The sequence below is a fragment of the Nerophis ophidion genome, linkage group LG04 (genome assembly GCF_033978795.1).
Source record: "Nerophis ophidion isolate RoL-2023_Sa linkage group LG04, RoL_Noph_v1.0, whole genome shotgun sequence".
Lineage (NCBI taxonomy): Eukaryota > Metazoa > Chordata > Actinopteri > Syngnathiformes > Syngnathidae > Nerophis > Nerophis ophidion.
The window spans coordinates 16403242-16415738 of NC_084614.1; the positions used below are offsets into that span (position 1 = coordinate 16403242).

General features: G+C 42.1%; 1 protein-coding gene across 2 annotated transcripts in view; it reads right to left on the bottom strand.

Moving 5' to 3' along the window:
• The window catches only part of LOC133551029 (glycogen synthase kinase-3 beta-like), a 40861-nt gene that overhangs the window by 6698 nt on the left and 21666 nt on the right, over positions 1 to 12497 (bottom strand). For both annotated transcript variants that reach the window (XM_061897290.1, XM_061897292.1), the window contains exons 3-9: positions 11207 to 11308; positions 11045 to 11128; positions 10858 to 10968; positions 10656 to 10786; positions 10390 to 10594; positions 10217 to 10312; positions 782 to 968 (exon numbers count right to left, since the gene is read on the bottom strand). In XM_061897290.1, the coding sequence (XP_061753274.1) occupies positions 782 to 968; positions 10217 to 10312; positions 10390 to 10594; positions 10656 to 10786; positions 10858 to 10968; positions 11045 to 11128; positions 11207 to 11308 (916 nt within the window). The remainder of the gene's footprint in view (positions 1 to 781; positions 969 to 10216; positions 10313 to 10389; positions 10595 to 10655; positions 10787 to 10857; positions 10969 to 11044; positions 11129 to 11206; positions 11309 to 12497) is intronic.

Sequence of the window (12497 nt, forward strand, 5' to 3'; positions counted from 1 at the left end):
GCTTGTTGTTCACTATTCTTGATTTATTTTAAATTACCTTTCAAATGTCTATTCTTGGTGTAGGATTTTCTCAAATACATTTCCCCCAAAAATGCGACTTATACTCCAGTGCGACTCATATATGTTTTTTTCCTTCTTTATTATGCATTTTCGGCAAACCACTCGTCTGTGCGCTGCTAACCAGTCTCCGCTTGAGATGGTCTCCTGCTGGCCCCGCTATTATGTTAGATCCATTATGGACTGGACTCTCACTATTATGTTAGATCCACTATGGACTGGACTCTCACAATAGTATGCTAGATCCACTCGACGTCCATTGCACCGGTCGCCTAGGGTTTCTCATTGTCCCATTGGGTTGAGTTTTTCCTTGCCCTATTGTGGGACCTGAGCCGAGGATGTCAATGTGGCCTGTGCAGCCCTTTGAGACACTCGTAATTTAGGGCGATATAAGTAAACATTCATTGATTGACATTGAAAAAAAACCCAACAGCATCGCTAGAAAGACTCTCCAAGTGCTCATTTCCTACCCATTCCCAATATACACATACAGCATGCAAATAAAACGCTGTTGAATGGTTTTAGAGGGCTTTGTAGGCAGAATATATCGTATCTCGATTACCTGCATTGTTACCCGTCCTGTGCTAGCAGTTTTTATTAACATTTAGAATGCGTAAGGCCACGTAAGGGTTGTAGATGACGGGCAAAATTCTCCCCAAAATGTAGTTTTCTTTTAAGTTTTCATTCTCTTGTGCTAATGAACAGTGTGTAGGTGTGCGTATACCTGTAGTGCTGAAGTTGAAGAGCATGGGCAGCTCGCGGCCGCTGGGCAGTCGCGTGTTGGGCTGTCTCAGCTCGTCAAAGAAGGTGTGCGAACACGCCTCCAGCGGAGAGAGGCGGGAGGCCGGCGTGTATTCCAGCAGGCGGGAGCAGAGCGCGATGGCCTCTGGCGGCGTGCGAGGTTTGAACACCTGCACGTGAAAATTATATTTAACTACGTGCTACATACTTGCATCCACCTTTCAATGAAAGATGACGGTTGTAAACGTCAGCAAAAACAACAAACAATGTGAACATTTCATATCATGGTGATTCCGACTAAAATGATCAGGGTATTGCTGAATGTGGTGAAAAAGTACACACACCTAAGTTTGACTTAAAAAATGCAAATAGACACACAATCTTGACAGAAGAAACAATGAATGTTGTTCTAGCTTTATAAGAGCCATATTTTTATTCCATTTGAGTGTTTGAATTTTTGTACCATTCTCCGTTTTAATTTGTAAAGATTTTAGTCTTTTAATGATAAAGAAAAACGTGCTGTGGCACGTCACCTTCCCGCGAGTTAATTTCCTGTTGGTATAATTCCTCCAAGTATAGGTCGATCACTCTGTCCTAGCGAGTAAAGCCTGTAGGTTCAGTGTGCACAATTCAAAAGCTTAGATCAGGGGTAGGGAACCTATGGCTCTAGAGCCAGATGTGGCTCTTTTGATGACTGCATCTGGCTCTCAGATAAATCTCAGCTGACATTGCTTAACACGATAAGTAATGAATAATTCTGCTGGTAGTCACAGTGTCAAAAATAACGTTCAAAATATAAAACATTCTCATGCATTTTAATCCATCCATCTGGTTTCTACCGCACCTGTTCAAGAAGTCGCATTAATGGTAAGAAGTATTTTATTTATTGTTGGTTCGCTTCAGAATAACAGTGTTATTAAAAAGAATAAGAGACTTATTTTATTATAGTCTAAAAATGTTGGTTTTACTTAAAAATGCACGCATTTAGTTGTGTTCAGTCTTAAAAAAATATTATATGGCTCTCACGTACTTTTTAAAATATTTGGCTTGTATGGCTCTCTCAGCCAAATAGGTTCCCGACCCCTGGCTTAGATGCTCAGTCAGCAATGTGTTTATAGAAGTTTAGATTGGGGTGTAACTTTTTTAGTATTGTGTACAGCTTCGAAAAGCTGTACATTACAAAACATGCTAATCCTAACTTCCTAGCATCACCGAGGACAGCACACACCCTGGCTTCCACCTGTTTGACCTGCTACCATTGGGCAGGCGCTACAGGTCCATCAGAGCCAGAACAAACAGGCTCAGAGACAGCTTCTTTCCCAGAGCTGTCACCATGTTGAACTCTAACTTATAATAGTAATTTACCCCTATACAATACCCTACTGTGCAATACTACCCTACGAGTGCAATACGCCCGACACTGATTGTTATAAATTACTCCGGTACTCTTGTCTTGTTCTGTATATTGTACAGTAATTTGTATTTCGATAGTGTTTTGTATATTGTACAGGATTGCTTATTATTTTTATTGGATAGTAGTCTGTTTATTTTAATTGTTAGTTTTTCCTTTATTAATACCTCTTGTGTTGTTTATTTTTACCCCATATTTGCTCTCATTACTGCACCTTAAATTGGAGTTCTTAATCCCGTTATATGCAAATATAATGACAATCAAGTCCATTCTATTCTATTCTCACATATATATATATATTTTTTTTTAAATCAGACCGCATTGTTTTATTAATTTTTGTTTTGTAGGTTTAAGTGTTTTACATGTACTTTTATGTTATTGTTGCTCATCAATTTGAATAAATTATTATTTGTTGAGTTTATATAATTTTATTTTTCAATAAATGGTTTAAGTCAATCAAAAATGTTTACATTTTAAATAAGGATGAACATTTTTTCTAGAATTTCAGGAAAATTTATCCCATTTTTAATCTTTTCCATTACAGAATAAAAACTATCAATAAAGGTATTCTTTCTTGTGACATGATGTATATTTAATTTTCCCTAAAAAGGGATCGTATTATCATTATTTCACACCTTTAAAAACTTCCTTCCTGGTCCACATAACATGTAATGCTGGATCTTTGGTCAACATTTTGCATAGATCAGGGGTCACCAACCTTTTTGAAACCAAGAGCTACTTCTTGGGTACTGATTAATGCGAAGGGCTACCAGTTTGATACACAGTTAAATAAATTGCCAGAAATAGCCAATTTGCTCAATTTACCTTTAATAAATAAATCGATATATATATATATATAAAAAAATGGGTATTTCTGTCTGTCATTCCGTGGTACTTTTTTTTTCCTTTTACGGAAGTTTTTTGTAGAGAATAAATGATGAAAAAAAATAATTGTTTAAAAGAGGAGAAAACAGGAAAAAAATCTAAATACAATTTTGAAATATAGTTTATCTGCAATTTCGACTCTTTAAAATTCAAAATTCAACCGAAAAAAAGAACAGAAAAACTAGCTAATTCGAATCTTTTTGAAAAAATTCAAAAAAGAATTTATGGAACATCATTAGTAATTTTTCCTGATTAAGATTAATTTTAGAATGTTGATGACATGCTTTAAATAGGTTAAAATCCAATCTGCACTTTGTTAGAAATATAGCTTGGTCCAATTTGTTATATATTCTAACAAAGACAAATCATTATTTCATTTAGATTCTCCACAGCAAAAATTTTAAAATAAATTCTAGACTTTGAAATAAGATTTAAATTTCATTCTAAAGATTTTCTAGATTTGCCAGAATATTTTTTGGGAATTTTAATCATAAGTTTGAATAAATATTTCACAAATATTCTTCGTCGAAAAAACAGAAGCTAAAATGAAGAATTGAATTAAAATGTATTTATTATTCTTTACAATAAAAAAAAAGATCTTTATGAAGAAGAAACATCATGGACCCAGATTTCCCTCGCCCGGACGCGGGTCACCGGTGCCCCCCTCTGGAGCCAGGCCCGGAGGTGGGGCACGATGGCGAGCGCCTGGTGGCCGGGCCTGTTCCCATGGGGCCCGGCCGGGCACAGCCCGAAGAGGCAACGTGGGTCACCCCTCCAATGGGCTCACCACCCATAGCAGGGGCCATAGAAGTCGGGTGCATTGTGAGCTGGGCGACAGCCGAAGGCAGGGCACTTGGCGGTCCGATCCTCGGCTACAGAAGCTAGCGCTTGGGACGTGGAACGTCACGTCACTGGGGGGAAAGAGCCTGAGCTAGTGCGCGAAGTCGAGAAATTCCGGCTGGATATAGTCGGACTCACTTCGACGCACAGCAAGGGCTCTGGAACCACTTCTCTCGAGAGGGATTGGACCCTCTTCCACTCTGGCGTTGCCGGCAGTGAGAGGCGACGGGCTGGGGTGGCAATTCTTGTTTCCCCCCGGCTCAAAGCCTGTACGTTGGAGTTCAACCCGGTGGACGAAAGGGTAGCCTCCCTCCGCCTTCGGGTGGGGGGACGGGTCCTGACTGTTGTTTGTGCTTATGCACCAAACAGCAGTTCAGAGTACCCACCCTTTTTGGGAACGCTCGAGGGAGTACTGGAAAGTGCTCCCCCGTGTGATTCCCTTGTCCTACTGGGAGACTTCAACGCTCACGTTGGCAACGACAGTGAAACCTGGAGAGGCGTGATTGGGAAGAATGGCCGCCCGGATCTGAACCCGAGTGGTGTTTTGTTATTGGACTTTTGTGCTCGTCACAGTTTGTCCATAACAAACACCATGTTCAAACATAAGGGTGCCCAAACGCAATGTGAGGGTCTGCTGGGAACGTCTGGCAGAGTCTCCTGTCAGAAAAAGTTTCAATTCCCACCTCCGGAAGAACTTTGAACATGTCACGAGGGAGGTGCTGGACATTGAGTCCGAGTGGACCATGTTCCGCACCTCTATTGTCGAGGCGGCAGATCGGAGCTGTGGCCGCAAGGTAGTTGGTGCCTGTCGGGGCGGAAATCCTAAAACCCCTTGGTGGACACCAGCGGTGAGGGATACCGTCAAGCTGAAGAAGGAGTCCTATCGGGTCCTTTTGGCTCATAGGACTCCGGAGGCAGTGGACAGGTACCGACAGGCCAAGCGGTGTGCAGCTTCAGCGGTTGCGGAGGCAAAAACTCGGACATGGGAAGAGTTCGGGGAAGCCATGGAAAACGACTTCCGGGCGGCTTCGAAGCGATTCTGGACCACCGTCCGCCGCCTCAGGAAGGGGAAGCAGTGCACTATCAACACCGTGTATGGTGCGGATGGTGTTCTGCTGACCTCGACTGCGGATGTTGTGGATAGGTGGAAGGAATACTTCGAAGACCTCCTCAATCCCACCAACACGTCTTCCTATGAGGAAGCAGTGCCTGGGGAATCTGTGGTGGACTCTCCTATTTCTGGGGCTGAGGTCGCTGAGGTAGTTAAAAAGCTCCTCGGTGGCAAGGCCCCAGGGGTGGACGAGATCCGCCCGGAGTTCCTTAAGGCTCTGGATGCTGTGGGGCTGTCTTGGTTGACAAGACTTTGCAGCATCGCGTGGACATCGGGGGCGGTACCTCTGGATTGGCTGACCGGGGTGGTGGTTCCTCTGTTTAAGAAGGGGGACCGGAGGGTGTGTTCCAACTATCGTGGGATCACACTCCTCAGCCTTCCCGGTAAGGTTTATTCAGGTGTACTGGAGAGGAGGCTACGTCGGAGAGTCGAACCTCGGATTCAGGAGGAACAGTGTGGTTTTCGTCCTGGTCGTGGAACTGTGGACCAGCTCTATACTCTCGGCAGGGTTCTTGAGGGTGCATGGGAGTTTGCCCAACCAGTCTACATGTGCTTTGTGGACTTGGAGAAGGTATTCGACCGTGTCCCTCGGGAAGTCCTGTGGGGAGTGCTCAGAGAGTATGGGGTATCGGACTGTCTTATTGTGGCGGTCCGTTCCCTGTACGATCAGTGCCAGAGCTTGGTCCGCATTGCCGGCAGTAAGTCGAACACATTTCCAGTTAGGGTTGGACTCGCCAAGGCTGTCCTTTGTCACCGATTCTGTTCATAACTTTTATGGACAGAATTTCTAGGCGCAGTCAAGGCGTTGAGGGGTTCCGGTTTGGTAACCGCAGGATTAGGTCTCTGCTTTTTGCAGATGATGTGGTCCTGATGGCTTCATCTGACCTGGGATCTTCAGCTCTCGCTGGATGGGTTCGCAGCCGAGTGTGAAGCGACCGGAATGAGAATCAGCACCTCCAAGTCCGAGTCCATGGTTCTCGCCCGGAAAAGGGTGGAGTGCCATCTCCGGGTTGGGGAGGAGACCCTGCCCCAAGTGGAGGAGTTCAAGTACCTAGGAGTCTTGTTCACGAGTGAGGGAAGAGTGGATCGTGAGATCGACAGGCGGATCGGTGCGGCGTCTTCAGTAATGCGGACGTTGTACCGGTCCGTTGTGGTGAAGAAGGAGCTGAGCCGGAAGGCAAAGCTCTCAATTTACCGGTCGATCTACGTTCCCATCCTCACCTATGGTCATGAGCTTTGGGTCATGACCGAAAGGATAAGATCACGGGTACAAGCGGCCGAAATTAGTTTCCTCCGCCGTGTGGCGGGGCTCTCCCTTAGAGATAGGGTGAGAAGCTCTGCCATCCGGGAGGAACTCAAAGTAAAGCCGCTGCTCCTTCACATCAAGAGGAGCCAGATGAGGTGGTTCGGGCATCTGGTCAGGATGCCACCCGAACGCCTCCCTAGGGAGGTGTTTAGGGCACGTCCAACCGGTAGGAGGCCAAGGGGAAGACCCAGGACACGTTGGGAAGACTATGTCTCCCGGCTGGCCTGGGAACGCCTCGGGATCCCCCGGGAAGAGCTAGACGAAGTGGCTGGGGAGAGGGAAGTCTGGGTTTCCCTGCTTAGGCTGTTGCCCCCGCGACCCGACCTCGGATAAGCGGAAGATGATGGATGGATTGATTTAAATTTTCAGGAAAGAAGAGGAAGGAATTTAAAACATAAAAAGGTATACAGTATGTGTTTAAAAATCCTAAAATAATTTTTACGGTTCTATTTTTTTCTCTAAAATTGTCTTTCTGAAAGTTATAAGAAGCAAAGTAAAAAAATAAATGAATTTATTTAAACAAGTGAAGACCAAGTCTTTAAAATATTTTCTTGGATTTTCCAATTCTATTTGAGTTTTGTCTCTCTTAGAATTAAAAATGTCGAGCAAAGTGAGACCAGCTTGCTAGTAAATAAAATAAAAATAAAAAATAGAGCCAGCTCACTGGTAAGTGCTGCTATTTGAGCTATTTTTAGAACAGGCCAGCAGGCTACTCATCTGGTCCTTACGGGCTACCTGGTGGCCGCGGGCACCGCGTTGGTGACCCCTGGCATAGATTATGTTCACAGACGCTTTATGATCATCTCTTCAGGATGGGGCGCTCTTAATCACAGGGCTACACTTCGACATCGTCTTTTCCCCACCCACTTTCTTGTAGTTTTTAGCGCTTCCATCACGAGTCTTCTGACAGATGAGTTTGAACTATACGCTACTTTCTATAGACATTCCAAACTTCTTTACCGGAAGTATGACAGAAGGCAGGATTATTTTATAAATATCTCCGCAATGATTCCACGATTTGATTTCAGAACTTATACAGATCCCAAATACACAATAGCAGGTACCACTAGGTAAGAAAAGTAGTTTTTTCATAATAGGGCCCCGTTAATGTTAATAAAGACAGATTATTACGCAGAGGTGTACTTTTGACAATTTCAAAGAAAAATTATACTATTGACAGTGGAAAGTGGGGGAGGCGGGGCGTGAAATCCTTAACAGAAAATAATTGAGAGACTTACTAATAGGCATGGAACTATACATGTAATGATTTCAGATTTAGCGACACGAGGGAGCCAAAGTATCGGCACTGCAAACAACATCCCCAATAAAATATAGCAGTGGTTCTCAAATGGGGGTACTTGAAGGTATGCCAAGGGGTACGTGAGATTTTTTTTAAATATTCTAAAAATAACAATTCAAAAATCCTTCATAGATATATTTATTGAATAATACTTAAACAAAATATGAATGTAAGTTCATAAACTGTGGGAAAAAAATACAACAATTCAGAGATTTTTTGATTAAAATTTTTTGATTTAGATTTTTTTGTGGACATGTTCCATAAATATTGATGTTAAAGATTTCTTGTTTTGTGAAGAAATGTTTAGAATTAAGTTCATGAATCCAGATAGATCTCTATTACAATCCCCGAAGAAGGCACTTTAAGTTGATGATTACTTCGATGTGAAGAAATCTTTATTTATAATTGAATCATGTGTTTATTTTTCAACAAGTTTTTAGTTATTTTTATATCTTTTTTTCCCAAATAGTTCAAGAAAGACCACTACAAATTAACAATATTTTGCACTGTTATACAATTTAATAAATCAGAAACTGATGACATAGTGCTGTATTTTACTTTTTTGTATTTTCTTTTTTGCAACCAAAAATGCTTTGCTCTGATTAGGGGGTACTTGAATTAAAAAAATGTTCACAGGGGGTACATCACTGAAAAAAGGTTGAGAACCACTGAAATACAGTATTCTCCCTGACCACATCCCCATCAAAGAGGTATTCAATAAAACTAAACCACCACTCAGCCAAGACTTAGAAACACGTCGGATGAAATTTGCAGGTCACATTCTCAGAATGCCACACCAACCCCAAGATAGCAACGACATGGCTCCCTGGCAGAAAAAGAAGAAGACGACCAAAGCCCACATTGAGAGGAACTTTCCTCAAAGACCTAGAAGCTTGAGACCTCAACTTGGCAAGGGCTGAAGAAGTCTCCCATGACTGAACGGAATGGCGAGGGCGAGCTGTCGAATGCATTCGACAGTGCTAAGGCTAATTCTCCCTGACGACGTCAATCGTAAAGGCCTACTGAAACCCACTACTACCGACAACACAGTCTGATAGTTTATATATCAATGATGAAATATTAACATTGCAACACATGCCAATACGGCCGGTTTAGTTTACTAAATTGCAATTTTTAAATTTCCCGCGGAGTTTCTTGTTGAAAACATCGCGGAATGATGACGCGTGGGCGTGACGTCACGGACTGTCAGGACATATTAGCGCAGCACCATTTGCGGCTAAAAGTCGTCTCTTTTCATTGCGCAATTAAACAGTATTCTGGACATCTGTGTCGCTGAATCTTTTGCAATTTGTTCAATTAATAATGGAGAAGTCAAAGTAGAAAGATGTAGTTGGGAAGTTTTAGCCTTTAGCCACACAAACACACGGTGATTCCTTGTATAAAATTCCCGGAGGTGAAGCTTTACTATTGATCAGAGCGGTCAAGTGAACATGGTTCCCGGCCAATGGTCAACCGGCAGGTTTCGGTGAGAAAATTGTGGTAAAAAGCCGCCACTTACTGGCTGAGCTTGCCTCGTCCTTGCAGCTGACGTCAACTTCCCTCAGAGACTGGCGTCAAGACACCCTTGGACACACCCCTCCAACTATCAGGTACTATTTAATCTCACTAAAACACTAGCAACACAATAGAAAAATAAGGGATTTCCCAGAATTATCCTAGTAAATGTGTCTAAAAACACCTGAATCCGTCCCAATGCAATCGCCTTTTTTTTTTTTACTTTATTTATTTATTTTTTTCTAGTCCTTCACTATCAGTATCATCCACAAATCTTTCATCCTCGCTCAAACGAAGGGGGAAATTGTCGTTTTCTCGGTCCGAATAGCTTTTGCTGCTGGAGGCTCCCATTATAAACAATGTGAGGACGTGAGGAGCCCTCACCTTTGTGACGTCACTGTTTGCGACTTACGGTAAAGGCAAGGCTTTTTTATCAGCACCAAAAGTTGCGAACTTTATCGTGGATGTTCTCTACTAAATCCTGTCAGCAAAAATATGGCAATATCGCGAAATGATCAAGTATGACACATATAATGGACCTGCTATCCCCGTTTAAATGAGAAAATCTCATTTCAGTAGGCCTTTAAGTGACTGTTATTTTTGGCAACTATGAGCACGTATGCAATGCATAGAGGAAATCAAGTACCGTATTTTTCGGAGTATAAAGTCGTACCTGCCGAAAATGCATAATAAAGAAGAGAAAAAACATATATAAGTCGCACTGGAGTATAAGTCGCATTTTTTGGGGAAATTTATTTGATAAAACCCAACACCACATATGGTAAGAGGTATTCAAATAACTAACATATAAAACATGCTATACGTTTACCAAACAATCTGTCACTCCTAACTGCTAATTCCCATGAAATCTTATACGTCTAGTCTCTTACGTGAATGAGCTAAATAATATTATTTAATATTTTACGGTAATGTGTTAATAATTTCACACATAAGTCGTACCTGAGTATAAGTCGCACCCCCGGCCAAACTATGAAAAAAACGGTGACTTATAGTCCGAAAAATATGGTATTGCAGGATGCTGAGCACTACCTTGGTCCAAGGATGAGCTTTAATCTGAGGGAATTTGAATTCTGTATAGTTGGGGTTCATCTCCCGAATCTGCTCCCTGGTCGGCGTGCCGAGCACCTGGCGAGGAGAGAGATGAGAAAGTGAGCGCCTCCTCTGCAGAGGCAAAGTTCTTCAAGACCCCGTCGGCCGCTCACCTTGATGATCTCCACCAGTTGGTCCACGCCGCTGTCGCCTGGGAAGATGGGCTGACCCAGCAGCAGCTCGGCCAGCACGCAGCCCGCCGACCAGATGTCGATGTTGGCCGTGTAGTCGGTGGCGCCGAAAATGAGCTCGGGTGCTCGGTAGTAGCGCGAGCAGATATACGAGACGTTGGGCTCGCCGCGGACCAGCTGCTTGGCGCTGAAAGAGAGACTTTGTCACTCTTTCGATGCTCGTCAGGCGACTGCTTCAGCGTCCTTACCTGCCAAAGTCACACAGCTTGAGGATGGCGGTCTCCGGGTCCACAAGCAGGTTCTGGGGCTTGATGTCGCGATGACACACGCCTTGAGAGTGGATGTAAGCCAGGCTGCGAAACAGCTGGTACATGTACACCTGAGGAGGGAACAGGACGACTAAGACATCTCCTGCAAAAGGCCAACATTCCCTGCAGGGAGGAGCGTTACCTTGACGTATATTATAGGAATGATGCTCTTGTTCTTGTTAAAATGCCGGGCAACCCTGTAGACCGTCTCGGGGACAAAGTCCAGCACCAGGTTGAGGTACACTTCATCTTTCTAGACGCACGCCAACAACCGGTATGAGTCACACACGACACACACGCGGCGAGTAAGACGCACAAAGGCAGCAAACCTTCTCTCCGCTGGAGTAGAAGAAGTAACGTAGTCTGACGATGTTGCAGTGGTCCAGCTTCCTCATGATCTGCAGCTCACGGTTCTGCATCATGACACAAAGCAGCGCGGAAAGCACACATGAAGATGCCATGTTGACACTGCAAGAAACACACCACGTCACCTTGAACCGCTTATCCTGGAGAACCTTCTTGATGGCCACCATCTCCTGGCTGTCCATGAGTCGGGCCTGGTAGACCACCCCGAAGGAGCCATTGCCGATCACCTGAGGAAGGAGGAGGAACAAGTTGACGTCTTGTCAACCTTGACCTCTTATTGACCTCGGGGGGCCAGGACCCACTCAAATATTAACACTGAATTACTCATCTTTCTCTTGAATTAAAATCATATTGAGTAATTGTATCTAACCTACTTACAGTTGACTACCTTGCCAAATGATATCAAACCATGAGTTAATTTCAAAGATTATTTATTTAACACATAATCCTATAAACCTAAGGAAGCCCCTTGCCGCGACAAAAAAAAACACACAAAAAATAATACCCCAATGGTAAGTCATTAATATGAGACAAGAAGTTGAAATTTGGAGATTGTCGAAATTATGAGATACAAAGTCATATATTATGACATAAAAAAATTGAAATTATGAGATTAAAAAAATTAATTAGGAGAGAGCAGTGCAGTTATGCAGTTTGTATCTCATAATTTTGATGTTTTAGCACATAAATTACAACTTCTCATCTCATTATTTTGACTTTATCTCAAATGTACAAGTATCTATCTCATAATTATGACTTTTAATATCATAGTTTTAATATTTTATCTCATAATTAAGACCTTTTATTTAATATTTTTTACTTTTTAGGTCTTATACTTTTGACTTTTTACCTCATAATTTCTACTTTTTATCAGATAATTACGACTATACATCACATAGTTTTAACTTTTTATCTTATAATTAAGACTTTTAATTTCATAATTTCAATATTTTATCTCATAATTAAGACCTTTTATTTAATCATTTCTACTTTTTAGGTCTTATACTTTTGATTTTTTATCTCATAATTTCTACTTTTCATCAGATAATTACATCTTTATACCTCATAGTTTCAACTTTTTAGCTTATAATTATGACTTTCTATGTCATAGCTTTGACTTTTTCTCACATAAATTCAAGTTTATCTTTTTTTTTTAAACTTCTGATCTCATAATTATGACCTATTATCTCACAATAAAACAATTTCTAATCTCATAATTACAACTTTTTGATCTCACAATTATGATTGTTTAACTCATAACAAGGACTTTTAAAAAAAGTTGGTCCATATAAGGCTTAGGTCAGGCTGATTAGTAAAATAAGTACTGGCCAAATATACTCCATAAGAGGTGACTTGTAAATTGCTGAAAAAAATGTACAAACTATTATATAGTGCTAAAATAAATAAAAACTGATT